The sequence below is a fragment of the Stenella coeruleoalba genome (genome assembly GCF_951394435.1).
Source record: "Stenella coeruleoalba genome assembly, chromosome: X".
Lineage (NCBI taxonomy): Eukaryota > Metazoa > Chordata > Mammalia > Artiodactyla > Delphinidae > Stenella > Stenella coeruleoalba.
Window position 1 is genome coordinate 100,078,412 of NC_137152.1, and position 25,176 is coordinate 100,103,587.

Consider the following 25,176-nt stretch of genomic DNA (forward strand, 5'->3'; position numbering starts at 1 on the left):
AATAGTATTAGACATCAGTGGAGTTTAACCTGATGAAGAGATGAAGAGGGGGCATAACAACAACCTTGCAATATCTGGAGGACCACCGTGTAGAAGAAGGAACAGAATTACTTTGCATAGCTCTAGTGGATAGCAGTAAAGGGTAGGAGTCATAGAGAAACAAATTTCAGGTCAGAATAAGGAAGTACTTTCTTAGAATAATTAATGCCCCATACTGGAGTAGGCTAACTAAAATGGTTGTATACTCCCTTCCAATAGCCGTTTTTTGGGGTTTTTTTTTCTTTTTCAGGCAGTAAAGGGTAATCACATAGCAGGATAGTGTAGGAGTGATTTCTGAATTGAGAGAAAGATTGAACTAAGAAAGTGTTTTTCAAAGTGTTGAAACCCATTATTGGAGCCATAAAATCAATGTAGTGGGTCCTGACTGGCATTTTTCTAAGTGAATTCAAATAGAATAGAAGATATCAGAGAGCATCACACACAGCAAAGATGACTGTGGTTCAAATAGAATAGAAGATATCAGAGAGCATCACACACAGCAAAGATGACTGTGGTTTTGAGAAACCTATTTTGGAACCATGCTTACATACGTATGAATGTACTTACTGGGTTGCAGTGTAACGTGCTTTTCTTACTGTGGGTGGCAATCAAAACTATTTGAAAACCACTGCACTGAGGCCTCTTCCAGTTTTAATATCTGGTAGCTCTAAGAATTCTCATCTCTGTTGCAGAGATCCAAGATTGCTGTCTATGAGAAAATGTGGTCTTACATGAAATCGGCAGAGCCATCTGTGTTTACCAAAACAACAGCAGACGGAGTGGCCCGAGTGCGGAAGTCCAAGGGAAAGTTCGCCTTCCTGCTGGAGTCAACCATGAATGAGTACATTGAGCAGAGAAAACCGTGTGATACGATGAAAGTTGGTGGAAATCTGGATTCCAAAGGCTATGGTGTGGCAACCCCTAAAGGCTCAGCATTAAGGTGGGTGGAATAATATAACAATATCCGTGTTGTTATAGTATTCCACCTACCCTGATGCATTTTGTTGTCATTTTCTTTCTTGTGGATTTTGAGGTAACTTTTAAAAGTTTAAAATCTACAATATTCCATGGAGTTAAATAAGACGGTAAATTATGGTCTCATCTATTTAATGCATCCATTTTTTTTTAATGTTCTCTCTCTGTGTTGTCCTCTCTGACTGTTTGTTGCTGTTTAATTTTACAGTTCAACGGCTTTTTCAATTTAAATGGTAAAAGCCAAGTTATGGTACCATATGTGACGAATGTTAATTGCATGGATGTGGTGTTCTTGTTACTTTCTTTATCAAAGACAATCTCCCCATCCCGCACACTTCAGTTTTGAGCAAATGTTATCCTCCATGCCACCTTCCAATATTTAACCCTGTATTTGCTGTACAGACATTTTTATAGCTCCACGTTCTGTGAAATTTAGCCAATTTGTCCTCTTGTGCTCCTTTTTATACGTTAACGATTTCCTAAGCATTTGTGCATTTTCTTACAAGTTATGTTTTATCGTTTCAAGAAATGCTGTTAACCTGGCAGTATTAAAACTGAATGAGCAAGGCCTCTTGGACAAATTGAAAAACAAATGGTGGTACGACAAAGGAGAGTGCGGCAGCGGGGGCGGTGACTCCAAGGTCAGCCTCAATGTCACCACAACCGGGTACCCTTAGTGACGAGTAATCGGCAAGACTGTTATCTTATTATTGAGGAGAGAGCACAAGACTCACACATAAAGTGGATTGACCAGGTTATTCCCCTGCCTGGCAGCTTTGGGACCTAGAAAGGCTCCAGGGCACCGCCCGCAGTTTTGATCTAACTTGGGTCCCTTCTTAAACTCCCAGACAGAGGCTTCCCATCCACACCCCTTCCCTCCCCTCACACACCAGACCGCTTGCCTTATGAAGGCCGTGGTGTAGGTTTCAACGCCCTAGGCTTTCAAGAGCCCGAGGCTTTCCTTAAGACTGTCCCCACCTGCCTCGGATGAGTGGTGTGAGAAATCAAATCCATCTACTGAAAAGTCAGGTTACAGCCTTTTTTCCCCTAAGGCATGATGGTATGATGGTTGCTTACAGTGGCTGGCTGGCTTCTTCCATCATGTGTATGAGTGATGAGACGTTGCTCTCTATATGTGATGGCCTATTTAAGCTGGCCCCACTCAACTTGAAAGCCAAAGAACAAGCTCAGTTTCAAGTTAAATGGGGTCTTTCTTCAATAAGTCACCACATATATAGACTACAAAGATATTTTGTATATTTAAACAAGCGCGTCACCTAACTGATACTCTTTGTGTGTGCATCCCTGATGTGGCTTCTCCTTAGCTGTGTTCTTAGTTCAGGTAGGTGTAATGGTTATCCAGGCTACCGTTGTGAGAAAAAACCATCTTACTTGGCATTCCTTCGGCTCCTTAATGCTATTCGGGGCTAGAAAGAATGAATAGCCTTCAACCAAGCAACGAGAAATAGGGGCGAGCTCAGAAGCCACAACACCAAATGATGGAAAGACACGTTGGGTAAGTACAGGAGAGGACCTGAAAACAGAATCCTCCATGGCCCAAAGGGCATGAGAATTATATTGAAGCATGTACGATCGGCTCTTGTACGACCAAGATACCATGGGCGTCTTAAGGTGAAGAATAGTGTTTCCCAATCAGAGACGAACAGACAGGCAAGCCGAAACTTTTCTCCTTCAGAGACAATGGTTACACCACTGCTCCTCTCTTTCTCTCTCCACTCCTCAGGACCCTGACGGAAAAGTTAGTTTGCCAGTCTGCAGTATAATATGGGTTTGGAAACACAGAGCACTTTCCAAGAACTAAATTTAAAAATGACTTTCTTCAGGACATAATCTTACCAAGCATTGGCGAGGTCTTTTATTGTAAAACCTTGATTAACCAGAGCTCACCTAACCAGTACCCCAACTAACTGAATTGCCCCCCGCCCCAGTACTCCACATTGATGAGGAAGCAGCAGTAGTACCAGAAAAGAAGACTGCAAGGAATTGATTTTTTTTTCAATCACTTGCCAAGAGATGACCCATGGTTGGGTCACACTCAGCTCTGTCTCCTCTATCTTCTCTCCATCTGGATTGACCCTCAAACATTAGAGGCCGCTTGCCTGAGGCAAGAAAGTGGATACAAGCATTTTGAGAAAACAAAAAGTGTGATTAGCTAAGAATGAGACAAAATGAGTATTCTTATTGAAAATTCCATCCATCCCTTATGGATTCCAATTAATCAAGGTTTTACCATGTGTCAAAAAGCAGTAACTTCCTCTCCCACCAGTGTGAACTGATGCCATTCACGTGGCTCATTTGAGTTTTGTAGTGGCTCACCTGATGCCTAGAGTATTTAGAACCTTCTTCCTGGTCTTTTTTCTCATATTATTATCAGGCCACGGAGAACCTAATTATATCATTCAAGTGAGTTGCAGAGTGAAACATTGAGCTGGATTGGATACGTGGCTGTCACGAATTCATCATTCATACCCAGCACGGTTAAAAAGGAGCCATGGACTGTATCAAGATGACTCTAAAACACCCACAGGATGCCAACTGCCCAGAAGTTCTCAAATAACCAGATGTTTGATGTTACATAAACAAAAAAACCTGCACACATCTGGCTGAATTTTTACTTTTCACCCAGATATTTCCTCAGCTAATACTGCTGCAAAATTATCAAGTAACTTTGTTGCCAGCCCCACGATTTCCAGATTATCTGATTTTTGATATGCAAATAGAAAAATATTTCAGTATTTCCAACTTCTCTGACCATAGTGCTACTTGCCAGGCATCTTTCAAATCACTTTTTTTTGGTCATTCCTCCAGACAACCTTTGGAAATAAGTCGACCCCTTTCTCAACTATGGATAATAGTATGATCAGTGTTGCCTATCCAACAATTGCTTATTCCGTTTCTGGATTACCAAGGAGCTTGCCTTTATCTCCTTCCTTCTTGCTACCTGCAGTTTTCTGAGAGTGAGCAAGAGAAGGGGCAAGAGGTGAACTTGAATCTGTTCCCACTATTTAGTGGTGATGCCAAAAACAAATCAATGGAGAAGAAGGTAGAAAAGGCAGTGGAACCTCATTACTTTGGAGCCCTCTAATTTATAATTTGAGATAAACTGGACAGGGACCAGTCTACAGTCTAAGAGAGGTCGAGAGGTTTGTTAAGCAAATGAAGAGTTTCGACTAGACTGCCAGTTGAATTTTTCCTTAAGAGAACAAACCTTTTTCAAATGTCGGAAGCATTGTTTTAGATATAATTATATTCATTACAAATTTATCTGCTAAAGCAGTTCTCATGAGGACCTCCACTAAGGCAATGTTTTAGAGTGAGTTTGAATTACAAAACAGACTTCAAGCAATGAAACTGTCATTCTTCGAACCTATTTTGTAATTCAGGACTTTCTTCTTCAGATAATCCTTCCCCTCTGTTAGTCCAAATCAGTGAGTTTTAACTGTATTAGTAAAATGGCTTGAGAATTACATTTCTTTATTGTATTCCATCCCCAGTTAACATGACAATTGACAAATAGACCATCATTTCATAGAGAAAGTGAGACCCAGAGATGGTGGTGACTTTGAGAAGGTCACACAGCTAATGCTGTCACAAATCTCTGCTGACTTTCAGGGCCACCTCTGGTGATAATATTGTAGACAGCAATTTATCACATCTACCCATCCAATGAGCAATGTGAATCTGATTGCATGTGATATATTTCCATAAAAATCAGGTTTATTCTCAACTACCTTGGTTACAAGGCAAATAGCATATTTAAGCCATTCCAGCCCTCAGTACTGATGACTAAAAATGACAATAATCACAAAGCCTGACATTTATGAGTGCTTTTACTTTTTCAAAAACACTTCTACACCTATTATCTCTGAGACCAGGAGACGGAGAAAAGCATGTATTACTTATCTCGCTCTCCCCCCCACCTCGTCTCTCTCTCCCCCCTCCCCCCTCCCTCTCTCTCTCTCTCCCCCTCTCCCCCTCCCCCCTCTCTCTTTCTCCCCTGCAACCTTTAAATAATGATAAACGGGCAATTATGTTAAATTGTTGACTTTCCCCCCTGACATGAGACATTACACATTCTAAGCCTTTTCACAAAATGTTACTATTCTATGGAAGAAACAAGCAATGATCAGGCTGTTTTAAATGTGCACTCGCTTAAGCTAATGAAATAGAGTTTTTTTATTTTTCTGATACAATGAATAAAGACAAGGTCAGTCACCAGGGTAGCCCCTGCACCAGCCCTACAGGTTAGAACTAAAATACTGCTTGGTTTTACCAGTTTCCTAAACCTGGGCTAATTGGGCCTAAACAAATCAGACTTGATCCTTCCATGATGGACTATAAATGCACAGGCAAGGATCAGGGAAATTAGAGCTGTGGTTTGGGAATTTTTAACCTGCAAACCACCCTTTTGTGTTAGTGCTTTATTACACTGTGTGTGCAAATGCAGTAATTAAGAGCCAATAAAGAGCGATAAACCCCAATCACCAGGGGTTTGTGACACAGCCAGTGAAAGTCTGTCGCTGTAAATCACAGCAGAATGGAGATTCAGCTGCCGAATTACCACATCAGCCTCCCTCCCCAGCTGCTTGTCCCCTCAAACTTTCAAATTCTTCTGATCCCCCCACCCACCCTGCTTCATTCCCTTAATCTTGGGTAAAGGGCACCAGCTTAGCTTCCCCATGTAACCTTACCTTACCTGAAGGGGGCTGGTCACTGAAACAATCTATTTGTGATGGGTGATAAGGCATTATAAACTCTACCCCACCTCACCCTAGAATTGCCCTGGTTCTAGTTCTATCCAGGGATTTAAATCGACTTCCAGTGTGCATATTTTCCACGCTGAAGATCAGCACACTTTGCGTGCTTTGGGGGACACTGGAACAGAATGTTTAAAGGAGACCATTCTGAACTACTTGACTGCAATGAGAGTTGCCTTAACTTGTAAGGCATATAGGCAAGTAAGGGATAAGGATAGGATATGAACTTAAACTTCCATTAAATAAATGGTTGGATGACCATTATAATTTATAGAGTATTGATAGAGAAATGCAGTTTTATTATCTTCGCAAATATATAGGAACTAGAATAAACTAACCAATGTGATGCTAGGGAAGAACTTACAGAACTTGTTTTAGTAAATTCCAAAAATGGCTTGCAATTAAAATTAGTTGTGCTTCCTTTCACATGGGTGCTTTTAAAGTACCTAAAAAGAGTTGTTCTCTTAAGAAATTCAAACATGTTCCTCCTCCCTATAACTAACAATCTTTTTTTTTTAATCCCATACATTTGCTTAGCAAGTGTCCTATTCAGAGATAGAAAAAAATTTATACTTTAGGACAGCACATTTCCAAATGTCCTTGGCTTCTGTTTGGTGGTACGGAGATGAATGATGTGGTACTGTGTTTCCTATATATATAAATGAGATCCTCACTTTTGTGTGTATTTCTTCTTCTTCCATGTATGTCTACAATTCTCCTCTCCTATGCCACCATCTCTTAACCACTTCTCTTCCACACCCAGAACTCTTTGACATTCTTGGGCCTTAGGTAATTGATGTGAATCTGCATCTGTCTTTTACCTGCAACAAGATGGACCTTTTATTGGCAGGAGCCATCCCTAAAGGTAGACATTTTGGATACCCAGGGTTAAGATGGATCCCAGTGACTCTCTATTGACACTGTTATGTGTGTAGTCAAGAATCATTACAGATTGATCGCACTCCCTGGGTCTTAGAAGAAGTTCCTGTGAATCACCGAGACTGGTTTGGGATCAAGGAGTAGGGTGAGTATATTATGCTCTTCGTTGGTTTGCATGTCTCTATGCTGGTGCCGCCTCCTGGAAGTATGAAGAAACTGACAGTTATCTTTCCTGATAGTGACTAAATGTGCTCCTTGAACTTACTCAGGTTTTCTTTCCAAGAGCAAACCCTCACTTTCTTTCAAGTGGCTACTTCAAACAAGGGATCTTTTTGCCTTAAGAACTGAACCAGTCCAGGGACTACCAAAACCATTGATTTTACCAGATGGTGTTAAAGAATAGATTCTACCACCGGAAAAATATATTGTAATCCAGAAAGAAAACATTTTAAAAAATTAATCCATTCTAATGAATTTTTTTTTCAAATTGACTGCGTGGCCTTAACATGGTTTCTATGATTAGGATGTGATTATTTGCCTTTGGTATTATCCTGATAACTTGAATGTGTTTCTTATTGACAAATAATGAGCAAATGTCCAACACCAGAGCTACAGAAAGAGGAGCAGGACTGAAAAGCCTGAAGGTAAGAATGCTGTTGAACAATTGCTAAGAAGAAAGACACCGCTGCAGTGCACAGTTAAATGGTGCATGTCTATGCCCTTTCTGCCCCTCTAAGACCAAATCATTTGGTTTCCTTTCATTTGGAAAGAAGATTATAGAACTACACTCTCTGAAAGGTAGGACAGCCATGGAAAAGAAACACGAAAGATTTGAAATGATTGAAATACATTCGATGAGGGTGGGAACTGAGGTTGGTGGAACAGGGTGGGGGGCAGATTTCTTTTATGGAGAACTGAAATCCATTCTCTTTTGACTTCCTAGAGAGCGGTATAGCATCTGGCCCTTGGCACATGAGGCAAATCTCCATTTGTCAAAGGTGGCAAAAGTGTGGTCCAAGTGCTAGATTCACCATAAAGCTTACTTTCATCTGGCTTTGAAGCAAATATTTCTCAAAATATAGACCTAAGACAATAGCATACGTTACATTAAAAAAAGAGAGAGAGAGAGGGAGAGACTGACTCTGCTAGTGTGTCTTGTCTAGCATCACTGCTGGAAATGCAGAGAAGTGGATGCTAGCATGCGAGCTGGAAGAGGGTGGCATGTACCCTGGAGCAGCAAGCAGAAGTCAGCTTTCAGATCTGACATATAGACCCCCATTTGTTGCAATCTATTGGAGTGTAAGCTAAGACTGATTATTTTTCTATGGGTCATGGTCAACGGAGGGCCATTGGGGGGGGAATAGGATGCTGGCACCCATCATTGAGATTAAACTCTCAATGAATATTTTGCCTAGAATCAGGAGAATGAACTAGATGTCTTCAGAAACATTTGTCATGTGAGTTTCTGGTCGGTTTCTGTCCTTCTCAATCTATGCCTCTCTTTCTCAGTACCATTGGGATGAACTAAAGAAAATACCCTTGTATGTGATAAAACCCAACGAAGTGTGATAGTTTGAATTTTTAATGGATCTCAAAACAGACTTTTCAAGTGAATCATATGAATTATGTACTTGGGAAATTATCTGTGGCCACATCTTAAACAAGACTGGCTTCTCCAGAAGCTTAGCATCTTCCCTGAGCCCCTTCTCCCTGTCAGGGACAAATTGAGTAAGAAGTCTTTCCAGACAAATTGGGTTATGTGAGACAGTCCACAACCCATAATGGTTTAGGTTTCCTGTTCTAGAGGGAGAGATTGGACAAAGGCCCAGTTTGGCAGAAATCCATCAGTGAAACTCACAACTTGTATAATCAAGGGATGTATCACTTTGAATTTGAGAGGTTATCATTTGGAAATGCCCTGGTTTTATCCACATATCTCCAAGTGACTTTGGGGGCTGCTTCTCTAGCACAGATGCTCATCAATAGGTTTCAATCACTAGCATTGTTGGGCCCTCAGTAAAATAACTCACAGCTTTCAACTCCTAACGTTATATGCATGCATTATTGAATTCCCTCTTTGCACTTATATTAAATTATGATCTCATTAGCAAGGAGTTAAATAGGTTTGAGCTACATTTGTGAACTACATGATATAAATACTGTCTCAGAGGAAGCGTCTAGCAGCTAAGCACTGCACAGCTCTGCAAATCATTGTGGCTGCCCCTGTGGAATGAGGGTCACTTGGGCGGCCAGAGTCCAGTATTGCCAGCAGTCATATGTGCCTGCTCCCAGCTTGTGGAGAAAGCTCAGGATGATCCAAGGGTAGAAAGATTAAAATAACTTAAACCTTCATTCTCCTAGAATGCTGCATCCAGAAACCCCTGTGAAAAGAAATCGATAAAGCTTCTTTAAAGGGGTACAGATACTAATGTAGTCTAGGGCATATTTTGAACTTCCACAGCCTCCAACAGCTACTGTAGAGAGGTAAATCCCTTTACTACACATTTCCCAAGGTAACCTATGGAAAAGAATATAAAGGACTGTAGAATAAATCCTTTTATCCAACAAAGAATCTTCTCTTGCTTGGTTATCAATTGGCTTCAACTTCATAAATCAAGCCCTGCCTGGGCAGAGATGTCTGTAACTGCCTTCCTGCCTGAAAAGGCTAGGGAAGCAAGTGAGCAATTCGGAAAGGTGACTTGTCACCATGAAAACCTGAAATATATTCAGTAGAAAAGCCAGTGAAAGATGGCTTTTCTCCCTCCACTGGGCCGAAGATAATTTTTAGAAGTTGTTCCAAGAAATCACTAGGTACCAAGAAACAAATGCAGTAACTTAGAGTGAGCTTCGGATGAAGCATAGCATGAGGGATGGGCTTCCAGCTTAGCTTGTGATAAGTTTCTGTTATCATCATTCAGACATTGTGTTCTTAGAGCAAGTTTCTAATTAACTATGCAAATACACCATCCTTGCTCGCATATTTCTTTTACTTCTCTGTGATCTCCTTGTCTTTCCCTCCATGACCTACATATTTACACATATATCCATCCCTCCTCAGGGCACCATTGATGATCTCTTGGCATCATTTATTAAACAGACATTTGCTCTTTAGGTGTCCCTGCTCAGAAAGGAGAAGTGAAGCCATGTAGAGCAGAGTATATCCCATATTCTCTCAGATCAATCGTACTACACCATGGATTCCTATATTTTTCAGGCCCAGAACAATACCCATAGTACAAATCCTTATCTCAACCCTTCTAGGATCACCATATGGGGGAATCAACTTGGTCATTAATTCACGAGCCCATTTTTTTTTTCTTTTCCACTATGGGAAAACTCAGCACCCTCACGCCACTCTGTCCACATTTCTCTCTTTCATAAGAAAGAATCCAACGTGGCTCCAAACTACCTATTTTAGGTATTTCCTGAAATCAACTTGAAAAATAAATTGGACAGTTCTTTTGAAATATATCAACATTTTTAGTTTTAGGTTTTTTTTTTTTTAATAAGCAGTTTCTACTTTCACAGGGGAAAAAAAATGGTCTTCTAATCCTAAAACTGTCTTCATATGTAACACTGGCCATCACTAAGATGACACTGAACTTTGCAATGGCCGGTTCATAGCTCCCAGGAACAAGCTGGGAACCTAGACAATCGCCACCCGGGGCTGGATGCCCTGGATTAATGAGCACAGTGCTTTGTCGCTGAGTTGTTACCAGGTGTGGATGGCAGAGATAAGCAGAAATTTGTATCAGTTAGTTATGTTTTCTTCAAAAACAGAACTCATTTTCAAGGCATTATGAATTACATTACTATCCCAATTAAAAAAAAAATAGATGCCACTCTGTGACTGTTGGCAGCATTCAGGAATAGTCATCCTGCCACAGGTCTGTGCTACCTTCACATGCTGTTAACTGACTATCTAGTTCACATTCACTCTCATCCTCTCCATCTGATCAACAACCCATATACAGTTTTATGACATGGGTGCAATTTACACCCTTTACATAGGAGAAGTTTACACCCTTTCCCCCCCGAACATTTTTTAAACGAAATGGAACAAAGAGTTGGAGTTTAGAAATAGTTACTCTTTGCTTCCTTTCCCATTTCTCAGGAAGCTTTGTATTTTAACAAGGAATGCTGCTCAAACTTAAAGGTGTGAAATTCTCATGATGGAAATAAAGGTACCAGTGAAGAAAATACTTGTGGACAGGGGGATGTTCCCAGACCCCTTGAAATTACATCACAAAGCCCTCCTGTTCTCTCCCTATGCTTGCCAACCTGTGTTTTTGTCTTACGAGTGCTCTACTCAGCAAAACGTCCATAGCAAGCCCTTCAGAGGGGAGAATGCCTGCCTCATTTCCATGATAGGAATCTGACCTACTTTGTTTAATTCTTTCTTTTATCTACTGAAGTGAGTACAGTAAATATTTCTGACTTATAATTCTCTCAGGTACCAGTTAAGGGCCTACAGTAATTGCTCTGAAACATTCCCCTGGAGACGTATTGCTGTGTCGCAGTGAAAGGCCCCAGCTGCTAGATATACCCTTGCTAGGCTGATAGTTGGAGTATGGTGATCCCTAAAGAAAAAATTCATTATGAACATCCAAGCCCTAAGAATGAAAACAATGAGGACTGCTACCCCTTTTCTGTGTGTTCCATTGGAGAATGTACAGTACAGAGTTGGATGCGTGTTAATTTGCCTTCTGGCCTGCCCCATAATTTGCTGTGCAGTTTTGAGCAGATTACTTAACCTATCTGTGCCTCGATTTCTTTACTTATAGAGACCATAAATCTACCTTCTTAAAGTGATTATTGAACTTGACCGATAATAATAATAATTTTATTATGTGTGAAGTACTAGGCTGAAAAACAAAAGCTAAAAGAGAGTTTTCTAATCAAGTATTTATTGAGAGAACTATTCTAAGTGGGGAATACAAATACATAAGTCATGGTGCCTCCCTTTGAGAAACACAGCCTAGAGGGAGACACAAGACCTGGGCCCAAATAATAAGGCTAGGTAGAAGAGGAAGGAGGAGGGAGAGAAAATATTGGGTGAGGAACAAAAATGGCATCATGAGGAAAGTGACATTTAAAATGACCAGATGTCCACCTAATTCCACTTCCTTTAAAATACCAAATTGTGTGTGTGTGTGTGTGTGTGTGTGTGTGTGTGTGTTGGGAGGAGGGTGTCAATACATTTGGTTGATTTGAATTGAGTTTGGCAATACATCCAGTAAGGTACAGTAAGAGAGAAAATTACGTGGTTACAAGCAGTTTTTCTCTGCCATCTTGGGAATTTATTCCACCCCACAGCAACATACAATTCTAGGAGATTTGGCCTTTAAAGTACTTTCTTTTCCTGGCAGCTATCCTAACCTTGTTAAGTGGTATTATCTGTGATTTCTGATTACAGCTTTTATGCTCCTTGCCTGTGCTACTTCTTAAAATGTTTGTTTTTCTCCTTCATTTTTATTTAGAAGTTCCCAAGTGCACATTGGTTCCCTGCCAGGTTCCTTAAGCCCTGTGATTTTTTTTTTCCGATCAAAGACTAAACTTCTAAGGGTATATCATTTGTCAGATTTCTCTAAAGCCCTGGGGCAACAGATGAGGTCTGGACGCTCTAAGGCAGGGTTTCTCCGCCTCGGTACTGTTGACATCTGGGGCTTTGTTGTGGAGGGCCTCCCTGTGCCAAGTAGGGTGTTTAACAGCATCCCTGGCCTCTACCCACTAGATGCCTGTAGCATTCCCCACCCTCCCAGTTGTGACAGTGAAAAATGACTCTAGACATTGTCCAGTGTCCCCTGGAGGACAAAATGACCCCCGATTGAGAACCATTGCTCTAAGGTAACCTCTACTGTAACCGTGGATGCCATGGGCGTAGAGAGCAGCTACCAACCATTCTGTGGGAGCCACCTGATGGCCTAAGGCAGGGGTAGGCCATTTGTCAGAAAAGTAGGATGCTAAGTTGCTGACCTGGATGCTTAAATGCTCAGCCTGGGTTTTGGCAGGAGTGGAGGGTGGCAGCCCAGACTAGGCCCCAGCAGGGGAAAAATCTACCCTCCTCTAAAACCAGTGCATCTCAACCCTTTTTATCCCAGGACCCCTTTACACACTTAAAAGTTATAGGGAACCCCCAAAAGATTTTGTTCATATGTATTAAGTCTATTAACACTTAACATATCAGAAATTAAAACTGAAGAATTTTAAAATAATGTATTAACTCCCTTAAAAATAATAAACCCAATGTATATTAACATAAATAACATACTTTTTATGAAAAATAACTTTTTAAAAAAATTAGTGGGGAGCGGCATTGTCCTATTTTTGCAAATAGCTTTAATGTCTGGCTTAATATAAGAGAATAGGATTCTCATTTCTGCTTCTTCATTCAATGTGTTGTGATATTACATGTCATGTAGCCTCCAGGAAACTCCACTGTACATCATGAGGGAATAAGAGTAAGAAAGACAAAGAATGCCTTAGTATTATTACAAAAATAGTTTTGACCTCACAGACCCTATGATGAAAAGTTTTCAGGGATCCTCCAGGGGTCCTTGGACCACACTTTGAGAACCATTGTTCTAAACGAACATGTCACACTTTTATCAACCTAGTTCACTTAAGGGTTGACAAATTTTTTAAAACCCAGGATCTCTAGGGAAAGGTCTCTATTTGGACCTTAGTGTGAGGGCCTTTAATCAGACTGCTCTGTTCCTGAGATCTAGTAAGAGCAGCTGTACTAAAGAAATTGAATGAAGTAATTTGAAGAGTATAGTAGCTTGAGGGAGGTCGGGGCCTGGTAAGGGCTTAGAGAGCAGCGTGAAGACACTGGGCCCTTTACAATAAGAAAAAAGGAATCACAGAAAGGAAGAAAAAAATGCTTTGTAATTTTTCCTGAGGTCCTGATGGAGTCAGTCACCCATATGCCATTGGAAAGCATCTCCCCTGCAACTTAAGCCGACTGTCCTAATCCTTAGCCTGGGTCCCAGTGCCTAGCTTAAGGCACAGCACTGGAAGAAAGGTGGGGGTGATAAAGTAAAAAATAATAGGGGGAAAGGAGAGAGGAGGAGGCCAGACAGTGGGGATTAGGGGAGAAGGCAGTTCCAACACTGATCTCAGGGCCATAGATGGCCTGTCTGTCCCTTAAAAGTCTAAGACTTAACTTTCACTGCCAGTAATATCCTAAAGAGGCTCCAATTTTTATTTGAGTATCTTTTGTTGCTTTGCATTCCAAGCAAGTCTGGCTAGCATTTGAGAAGCCTCAGCTTCTGAGCATTGATTGAAGGAATTGTTTAAAGTATAAAAGGACCTCAGTTTCCTGGTGAGAAACAAAATGCAGACATTCTGGCTGCCAAGCTCTGCACTCCCCAAGAAAGTGTCACCTCTGCGACACTAAAGGTTTACAGCCTTTCAAATCCCAAGTACTCTGAAATTGCCTATTATTTTAAAATGATGATATGTTTCTCAGAATTCTCAAGATGAGATGGTCCTTCTGCTCTCAACAGCAAAGGGGAGAAGAAAGGAAATAGGCTTTGGGGACTTGGTCTGATAGAGGCCAGATCTCTGTGACAACAGAAGTCTTGTCAATGACTGGATATGTTAGTGGGTCCAAGTTACCCAAAATAAGCTCAGAAATTCTATGGAATGTTCATAGTTACATAAATATATCTGTTTTCCTCCTGGTAAACTGGTGGCATTCAGAAAAACGTGCACTAGTATTGGCAATATTGTTCACGTGAATCTGAACACACAGCAGTTTATTGCCTCATAATAGAAATATGCCACCCTCTGTAAATAATGCATTTTTAATCTAAAGTTATTAGAGATACTTTATTTAAGATTCATTAGCTCTAGAAAGGAGACAGAGTAAAGGTCATTATTCCCATTTTACAGCTGAAGAAATTTCTAAGCGAGAAGATCGTTATCCTAGAACCAGGAGAGTATCCTGCGTTTGCCCAGTGGCTCTCAAAGAAGTCCTCACACTTTAAGCGGTGGAGGACGAGGGAGCAGTGGGCTGGCCTCCTGGGGACTTATTAGCCTCTTAGTTGAGGAAGTCTTATCTCACTAGAACAGCTTATCTAAACTTCCTCCACAGCGCTACCCATAGGGGCAGTCAGCTTGCCATTTCAGGCCATGCCATATTAATAATCCATTTTTAAACAATCTAGTTCACCTTTTGGTGATCTGAGTCGCTCACAGACTTATGACCATATCAGAGAGAGAGCTGATCAGTAACTCAAAAACAATCCATAGACCAGTTCTCCCATTGTTGAAAGTACTCTTATCCAAAACTCAGAGGTCCACGTCATACCTTTAATACTAAGACAAGTATGTGCATAAGAATGCAGTTTGTGAAGACATGTATGTAGTACAGTTCTTTCTGAGCTCATTTTCAGCTGGGCAACAGATATGTATAATAAAGGACAACTCATCAGAAGGCATGTTATTCACGTAGAATCTATCTTCTATTCTGTTCGGATTCATCCTTTTGTCTCCACATGTGGAAACGCCTCCCCTTCTGGTCCCCTTCCCTTCCCCACTCCTCCATAAAACTTGCTTTCTGTCTGGAAGTACAACAAGACACCCAGTTAGATCAAACCTAACACACCTCCGTCACAAAGCTACTGCAAGCTGCCGCCGACAATTGTCACTTGAGGGGAGACCCTCCTCACCCCACACAGCCTATCTGAGGAGTGCCTTTTTTCTATCCTCATTATTTAACAGTGTGTGCCGATTACTCAAAGCGATATGGGCAGGCCCTGGTAAATATAGCGTTGCTGTAGTGTTAATTTTTATAAGGTAATGCTCAGGTTGCCTGCAGTGTCTAAAATTACTCTGTGGCCAGGGCCCCCTGCTTTATCGCTTTCTATAGTTTTAAAGTAGTTTGAAGCTTGAATAACATAAAATAACATAATATAATGTTATTTATGTTATTTCCCACGTGAAGAACGCCTGTAAACCTTGCAGTATTGAAACTCAGTGAACAAGGCATCTTAGACAAGCTGAAAAACAAATGGTGGTACGATAAGGGGGAATGCGGAGCGAAGGACTCCGGGAGTAAGGTCAGTCGCTGAAGGTCTTTTTGTACTGATTAGCAATCACATTTTGAACCACTGTTTATTTTCTACCCTAAAACGGCTTTCCTTCCCAACAGACACTCCCTGACACAGTGGGACCCCTTTATAACACCAGCGCTGAGGGAATGAGGCAAACACCAGTCTCAGAGGCCTGCCACGTGACATCAGTCATCGACTCCGGCGAGCTATCCTTACGATTAGGGAACTCAATCTGACCCACCATGTTCCCAAAGCAGTAAAATCACGAGCTGTGTTATAAGGGGGTTTTACTGTATTTCACATTTCGAAAGTTCAAAGAGAAAACAGAACAACGACAACCCAAAAAACAAAAAATGATCCAGTTGTGACAGTACTTTTTCTTAACCTCTTACAGTGTCAGAGACTTTGTAGTTGTAAATGCCTTTGGTTATGAATATATTATGTCGATCCCACCTGAAAACAGTCAAAGAAATCAATAACAAAGACTGGTCTCTGTAAGCAGAATGATTAGCCAGCCTCCTCTCAGCTGCTGTCGTATTGAGTTCAGCATCTATTTGGATCTCGAATCTCATTAAGTCTGTCACACTTCTCTCTTCCAAAGGTGTCATTTGAATCTCTGTACGTAATACTTTTAAAATTCAGTCGCATGCTCCTTAAGGGTATACCTTCTCAGGATAACATCACATTGATAAGCATGAAACACTCTTCCCCGCCTCCTTCCTGCCCCACTTTGCTCCCCTAAGAAAGTTCCTTTTTAGTTTCAATTTTTGCCTTTCCTTTTTTTGAACTAATATTGTGGTATCAGTTAATTCATTTCATGAAATGTCACTCATTTTCCTTGTGCAGTGAACCATTTTGCTACTGGTTTTCTACATCCCACAGCAGGGAATTCTTTGAAACTTAAATACATGGAACTTGAAACTTTGTTGCTACGGCTTACATGGGTGATGTAAAGGACACTTTTTCCCCCATCAAAAACCACATACATATAAAAATCTAATGGGAGAGGGCAGGTTACCAGAAATTGGTCCTTTTCCTAATGGACTGTGGAACATCCTTGCAGACAGCTTCACCTGCCTCCTTAAGGAGATGATCCATTGTTTCCTAAGTTATAGAAATTCTTACCACTTGTCTAGCTAACTGTCACTCATCCTAGAAGAGTGACTATTTGCAAGGCTGTTGTAGACATGAGGCATGTCCCTACCCCTCTTCCCGATCATGCGACTTAATTCCAATTGGCCTTTTTATTAAGGTAAACAAGTGCAGGACTGGCTCCTATGAAAACAGAATCAGGACATGGCCATATTGTTTTTGCATTTAATTCTTTACGTGATACCAGGACTGGCTGAGCCACAGTGTTGAGTGTCAGCCATGGCCATCATCTGGTCACTGTGCTATCATTTGAATAAGATACTCAATTCACTGGCTTGACAATTTGGGTATTCCATTCCGTTGTATTCAGCAGCAAAATGGTTACATTCCCTCTAAAAAGACTACAAAATGCTACTTTATTTTATTTTTTTCAAAGAAAGGCTCCTGGCCCTTGCTGTGTCCTACCTCAAGGTAGGGCTCAAGGCACCAACTTTTTTCTTTCCGTTGTTCAGCAGTTCAGTTTCTGCTTTTTCATACAGGCAGATAGCTTAGTCAGATTTGCAGTTTGACCTGAAAGTCACTGACCGGCTTCCTCGATGTTCCCCCCATTTTAAATAGAGAGCAGATGAGTATAGGGGTGTTTTGTTTTGGGTTTTTTTCCTAATTATTCTCTACATTCCCTGGAGTAAAAGCTAAAAATGAGCCGGATTTTTTTTTTAATCATCAGCCTCCTGGAAAAGTTTTCTGATTTGTATGGAGCCAATTCAGGACCCAGCGGGTCCTTAAACTCTCAGGAAGAGGGAACAGAGCCAATTCTTTGTGCTGTGCCCTTGTTCCCGCAGCACAAAGACTTGCTGCGCTGAGGATGAGGCCTTAGCAACCAGTCCTCAAAGGAGCAATTTCTCAGCCACTGGGTGAAAGGGGAGAGTTAATCCTTTTAAAACAAACCCTTGTGAGGTAACTCCCCAGATATGAATATCAGGAACCTCTAACGTTCTCACCTGTCATCTTAAAGACCAGTTGTTGACAAGGGAGAAAGAGGTGTTGCGGGGCAGAGAGGGGAAAGAGTGCTTCAAGTTCCCAAATGAAAAGAGTGTTACATCGACAGAGATGATGTCACAGCTCAACTCTGGCAAATGGTGTTTATCGAAGCCGGCAGAGGACTAAGTTGTGCTTGTGTTTCCACTTTTGCTCCCATGGCCGAGTGCTGTTTATTTAGTTGTTGACACCATCTTGAGGTACTAATGGATTTAAGGAGTCAAACTAAAAGAACATTTAGGGGAGGACCACAACTGTCAACAGAAGCACCATCTACCATCTTGCTGGCCATTGTGAAACATCAGCCAGTTGCCAGAGTTGAGTCATAGCATTTACATCAATGTTTAGCTATTTTACAACTTAGAACTATCATATACTGTTGCAATGCATTATAATGTCCCATTGTCTTTGTTTTCCCCAAGAACTAATCACCTTGTTCATTTCTCTTAGGACAAGACCAGCGCTCTGAGCCTGAGCAATGTGGCAGGCGTTTTCTATATACTTGTCGGAGGTCTGGGGCTGGCCATGATGGTGGCTTTGATAGAATTCTGTTACAAATCACGGGCAGAGTCCAAACGCATGAAACTCACAAAGAACACCCAAAACTTTAAGCCTGCTCCTGCCACCAACACTCAAAATTACGCTACATACAGAGAAGGCTACAACGTGTATGGAACAGAGAGTGTTAAGATCTAGGGGTACGGTTAAGGTCTAGTAAACTAATCAGTTTATGTTACTGTATGTCAATCTCTTTTTCTTTTCTTGTTGTCTTTCAGTTTGGTTTGTTGTTTCAGGAATTGTCTATTCTTTGCAACCATTTGATTCTTTGAAAATAATGGTTGTGCTTTCTTGTCAGACAGTGGTGCTTTCCTAATAGCATAGTTGTAATTAAATTGTGGTCTGCGACCCAAAAGGAAAAAGAAATTCTCTAGAGCAGCACTGTTCAGTGGGAACATTTGCAAGCCACATGTGAACCACATGTGTAATTTTAAGTGCTCTTCTAGCCATTTTCTAAAGTAACACAAGCAAAATTAATTTAATGATATATTTCATTTATCCCAGTATATTCGAAGTATTATCATTTCAACTTGTTATCAATGTAAAAAGTGAATGAAGTGTTTTACATTCTTTTATATATATATATATATATATATATATATATATATATTTTTTTTTTTTTTTTTTTTTTTTTTTTTTTTTTGTGGTACACGGGCCTCTCACTGTTGTGGCCTCTCCCGTTGCGGAGCACAGGCACCGGACGCGCAGGCTCAGCGGCCATGGCTCACGGGCCCAGCCGCTCCGCGGCATGTGGGATCTTCCCGGACCAGGGCACGAACCCGTGTCCCCTGCATCGGCAGGCGGACTCTCAACCACTGCGCCACCAGGGAAGCCCTTACATTCTTTTCTTCATACTAAGTCTTAGAAATCAGGGGTGTCTTCTATACTTATGGCACATGTCAATTCACACTAGCCACATATCAAGTGTTCCATAGTCACATGTGGCTGGTGACTACCATATTGGACAGTGAAGCTCTAGAGAAAGCAGCTCTCTGGAACTGATGTTAAAATGAGGAATGGAAATGGGGAGCTGCTACCTTGAGAAAGGTAGTGCTTCTATAGGGGTGTGGTGGATCTCTTAAGTATAAGCCTGAGACAATTTCTTTAATCTTTGAGTTCCTTTGTTGTCCCTTTCTTGGAACTGATGTTCATTGAGGTAAGTGTCTCCCAAAGGACAGTCTAGGTTCCCTGCTGCTGGCTGTTCCCAAATTCATACTTAAATGAACCTGACTGATGCCACCTTGATTCTGGCAGCTATAGCTAAAACTCACCAATAACTCAGACATGTTCAAAGGCAAGCTTGAGTTAGGATAACATCTCCATTCTGGAAGTGTTTAAGAGAAAATAGTTTTGTTACCTTCACGTGCATCTGTCATCAGTAACACACCTATCCGAAGTGGAACAGAACAATTAGAAACTTCGTAGCCCTTATTCTAGGTAGATTTTTGACCTCTTGAGTCAATGTCCATGTGTTTGAATTTCTACAAATGCATCTGTGTTTTGACCTTATATTTCATGGTGCGGATCTAAATTCAGCCAATTTTTAAATGATATTTCATCCACATAAATCATTTGTCCTCACCATGGAAGGCATTATCTTGTTTGATGAAGTTGCTGGTTGTTCTTTCCTGCTGCAGGCTGCAGCCTTTTGCCACCGACTAACCCACTAACAAAGTGTTCCCATTGCATTGTTGAATGGACAATATGTGGATTCATCTGCAATTAGCACTGTTTGCATGCAAGCATTTCATGTTCCAGCGTGCTTAAAATATTTTACTCTTGAGTAGGTTATATAGGCCCATTACAATTGGGGGCATGTTATTGCTTTCTCATAAGAGAGTACATGGGTGATTTCAGCCTAGCTTACTTATCCCAAATTCTGAGATATTGGCATCCAAAGAAATAATACACCTGAAATCTGCATATCAGTTTTCCAAGTGCTCTCACATCTATTGCCTCAGTTGAGGTAATGGGGCAGAAAATATTTCCCCTTTCAGGTAACGAGGTACCAGCCACATCAAATGACTTGCTAAAGGCAACACAGCTAGGCAGTGGCAGTTCTGGGACTAGAACCCAGCTCTTCTTCCTCCTGTAGCTGTATTCTTCACTAAACCACGCCACCGCTCTCTACGCGTGGCCCGGTGCTCTCCAGAAACCTTGAAACCCCAGTGGGATCCTGTCAAATGGAGAGCAGATCCTAAGTCTATGTCTCACTTTACAAAAATGTCTTGAGAGACTTCACCAAGCCTCCATTTGCCCTCCTTCTTATGCACTTGACATGAGGGTGTATATTCAATCGCTCCTACGTTCCCCAAAAGGAAGCTTTCTGTAACAGGGCTTAGGGTCACACAGCCTCCAGACCCTCTTTATTATCAGCCATTCCATCTGAGAATCTATGTCCCTGCTCCCCAACTCCTATAGCCTCAGTCTCTCATTAAAGGCCCAGAGCAGTGCTTCCCAACTGGCAATATGCATATGAACCACCTGGGGATCTTATAAAAATGCAGGTCCTGAGGCAGCTGCTCTGGGATGGGGCCTGAGGTTCTACAGTTCTCACAAGCTCACAGGTCGTGTTGATGCTGCTGGTCTAGGGAGTAGTAAGATTCTAGAGAAAGCTGTCTCAGAGGATGTAACTTAAGGAATTGAAGGAAGGGGGAGGGAGAAAGGGAAGGAGAGTGACAAAAAGGCAGACAGACACAGAGGAGGGGAGAGAGGGAGAGAGGGAGACCAAACTGGGATCAGCAATTTGGGCAGAATGCTACAGTCCTGAAGTGGAGGCCCAGAACATTAAACCTGGGGGAAGAGCATAAGAAATTAACTTGCCACAACTTCTGGTACTCTGGCTTTCCTTTCGTCATCTTGGCTGACCCATTTTGTGAAGCAAAATTCGGGCTAACTGAGGCAAAAATCACACTCAAATAGACATCGATGCCAACGTGGTTACAGCCCAGTTAGCTAGCACCTTGGCAATCATCCCTAGGATGAAAACCTGGGGAAAGCCTCCGCAAACAAGCCATTGCAAAGTTCAGTGTCATCTTAGTGATGGCCAGTGTTACATATGAAGACAGTTTTAGGATAAGAAGACCATTTTTTCCCCCTGTGAAAGTAGAAACTGCTTATTAAAAAAAAAAACCTAAAAATGTTGATATATTTCAAAAGAACTGTCCAATTTATTTTTCAAGTTGATTTCAGGAAATACCTAAAATAGGTAGTTTGGAGCCACGTTGGATTCTATCTTATGAAAGAAATGTGGACAGAGTGGCGTGAGGGTGCTGAGTTTTCCCATAGTGGAGAAGAAAAAAGAATGGGCTCGTGAATTAATGACCAAGTTGATTCCCCCATATGGTGATCCTAGAAGGGTTGAGATAAGGATTTGTACTATGGGTATTGTTCTGGGCCTGAAAAATATAGGAATCCATGGTGTAGTACGATTGATCTGAGAGAATGTGGGATATACTCTGCTCTACATGGCTTCACTTCTCCTTTCTGAGCAGGGACACCTAAAGAGCAAATGTCTGTTTAATAAGTGATGCCAAGAGATCATCAATGGTGCCCTGAGGAGGGATGGATATATGTGTAAATGTGTAGGTCATGGAGGGAAAGACAAGGAGGAAAAGCCTCAGAGGCTGCCAGAAAAAACCTGACATGTGTCAGTCGAGGCACAAAGCAGGCTGAGCAGGAAATAGAAACCGCTCTGCTGTCCTCAGCCAGTGTGGTGATGTAACGTTAGGGGAATGTTGGTCTTTGCTCACTCATCTTTTATTTCCCAAGAAGTTCTGGAATATCTCCTAGTGCCTTCTGACTTGTTACCTAGTTATCAGGCTTCCGGTTCCCTGAGCTGGCCTAGATCTGTCAGGGTCCATTCAGGGGCGCAGAGATGGAGAAGCACCCTGAGATTTTACTTTTATTGTTATTATCAGAGCCAGCCTTAGCAGTTTATGGTACCAGTAATTCTTCAGGAAGAATGACTCAAGTGCAAATCAGCTGCAAAAATATGATCTAGGTGGAATCTAGTTAACAAAAAGACATCCTTGAAAGAGAAGGGGGTCATCTCTCATTTGCCATGGCTGAGAGTAGAGTCCGGGTTATTGGACTCATTGTGGGAACACACGCCTCAGATCCAGCACCCACTGGGGAGCAGACGGCCTCTTGATGACCTGCTGCCTGTTTGGGTTACTGGCCACCCACTGGAAGAGGGGCCCCCAGGATGCCTGGGCAGGTGACCAACCATCAGGCGTTCCAGATTCACTGCACCCTAGGGCTCACTCTGCTCACTGTTTTAAGAAATTCTTTCCCATTTCCTCATTGCTGTTCACAACTACTTCTGGCTTCTTTGGTTTCTTCAATATTTTTGAAATCCTTCTTATTTTCAAGACCTCAAAATGCCTGAGGTTAAGGAAAAAGATTTCCATTTTTCCTCTAATACAGTTCTGTTTAGTCTTCCTAGAAAATATTAACTTTGTTCATGCCGCCCATTTCGAAAGAATCAATTTTCCTTCTGCAGCCATAGACATTCTTGCTGGGGAAGCGTTCCTGCTTTAAAGAGTTCATCTTACGTTAAGTGGAAAACATTCTAGATAACTGAAGGGGTGATGTTCTTTGTTCCCAGAGGACCTTTCCTTCAGTGGTAATATCTCATCTACCCCCATTTAAAAACAGGAAACAGAGGCATTGAGAGATTAGGTGGCTTTCCCAAAGTTATGCAGGTGGGAAATGACATCCCATGGCCAATAGAGAGAGAAGAGGGTTGATCTTCCTGTCATAGACATAAGCTTTCCCCAAACTTCTGAGATAGATATGACTCTGGACCATAGTGATTCCAAGGAAGAGGTTTACCCACTTCTATGTTAGTCTTATTCTGCTTCTTTGGGGCTTCTGGCCTTCAGATGCATCTTTGACATTCTTCTTACAGATACTTTTATTCCAGGGCCAGTGGTAGATAATGATCATGTCATTCCTTTGGGATAAAATTCAGCATTAGCTCATGAGAAAAAGAAGGGTCCCATTAGTGTAGAGGGAAAGGATGGAGAGGATGGATGTGAGCTTGAAAAGGAGGCATGAAAGTGGTCTTAAGTTTTCAGAGTTGGGGGCAAATGAACTCCCTGCACTAGTTAATGCCTCCAAAAGGAGGGCAGCATCAACATCTCAATCAGGCCCATAATATCAAGGCAAACACCCCCATGGAAGCCAATCCCCTTCGTGGGTATCACTGTTCTGGCCTCTTCCTGGAATGTGCTGTCTCTTTACAGTCCATGTGCTATTTTCTGACTTTAATAACTAAGGTTGTAGATATGAAGAGAAACAAGCTGTGACCTTTCTGGCAATGAGCAGTCAAATGGATTTCAATTGAGCGAGCCGTAGAACACTGCTTCCACTCTGTCCTAGGTAAACAGTCCTGTCACAGGTTCTGCAATCAGAATATACTCTACAGTGTCGTTGTCCTGAGTATCTATATTGAAATGCCACGAAGGCTTTCTAGTATACCTACACCCTAAGTGATGAACGCTTTTTGAGTTAGACATCATGCAATGCCCGTGTATTCCTTGGTACAATGCATAGTAAAAAAATGAACCTAATTTAACCTATTGCAAAGCATTTGCTTCAAGTGAAAGAATTTAAACAGACCTGTTGGCTAAAGCCAATCAAGCAGGGTGCAGCCTCAGAGATGCCAGTGTGAGAAAAGAGCCGTGGTTTTTGTCCAGGATAGACTGAGCCATAGTAAACTTCCATTCCCAATAGAAAGCCCGTTCAAACTTAAATTTCCCCCTTGCCTTTGCAGATCCCTTCCCACTGGAGGCAAGTGACAAGAGGAATCACCGGAAACGTGGCTGCTTCAAGGATCCTGAGCCAGATTTCACTCTCCTTGGTGTCGGGCATGACACGAATATTGCTGATGGTGCAATGACCTTTCAATAGGAAAAACTGATTTTTTTTTTCCTTCAGTGCCTTATGGAATACTCTGAGACTCGCGACAATGCAAATCATCATTGAAATCTTTTTGCTTTGCTTGAAAAAATTAAAATAAAATCAACAAAAAAATGGACATGCAAGATTCCAGTATGCGAAAACTAATCTTATTTTAAAAAAAGTCAATTCAACAAAAGCCATTCTTTGATACCACTGCACAGTATACAAACACCATGTTCTTTAACACACACACACACAGACAAATTTAAAATTCCAATTCAGCAAATCGGCCCATCTTAGCTAAAATAATTATTCCTGATTTAAATAATTCCTCCTGATTTAAAAAAAACAAATCTGACTCCCTGTCTGGGAGGACAGACTGGCATTTCTTCTAGGATCTGCTGACCAGATGTTTTTGGTATTTCCTGTTGGTGGTGATGTTCTGTGCACCCTATTTCCTTTCAACTTTGCTGAAATGTGTATATCTTTAGAATGTAAATGCAACACTTAAGAAAATTGAAACACTTTGGAAAAGGGACTGAACAGTGACTTCTGTGTTTTGAAATGGTTTTGTGAAAATGCTTTGCTAACTTCCCACTCGGTGAAGGGATTCACATAGCTTTCGAAATTGACTTGTGTGTAGCAAGGGACGGGCACTATTAAGCATACCTCTCGGTGCTTTCCTAAAAACGGACCCCGGGGCTTTCTGAGAAGCCTGGAATTTCAGCTCACAGATCTGTTTTTCTTGCTTCAGTGTGCGTTTTAAGTCACGACAGCTGAGTATTTAGCATTGAGGTGAGGGAAATGCTGCCGACACTCCCAAATGTGTTTGGAATATCTTTCTCAGAAAC

General features: G+C 41.5%; 1 protein-coding gene across 1 annotated transcript in view; it reads left to right on the forward strand.

The window, feature by feature from the left end:
• GRIA3 (glutamate ionotropic receptor AMPA type subunit 3) overlaps positions 1–24,418 on the forward strand; it is a 289,448-nt gene extending 265,030 nt beyond the window's left edge. Inside the window, exons 13-16 of the mRNA XM_079910123.1 lie at positions 732–979; positions 15,622–15,736; positions 18,311–18,558; positions 24,198–24,418. Coding sequence (XP_079766249.1) covers positions 732–979; positions 15,622–15,736; positions 18,311–18,556 — 609 coding nt within the window. The 3' untranslated portion in view covers positions 18,557–18,558; positions 24,198–24,418. The remainder of the gene's footprint in view (positions 1–731; positions 980–15,621; positions 15,737–18,310; positions 18,559–24,197) is intronic.
• Positions 24,419–25,176: the final 758 nt, after the last annotated feature.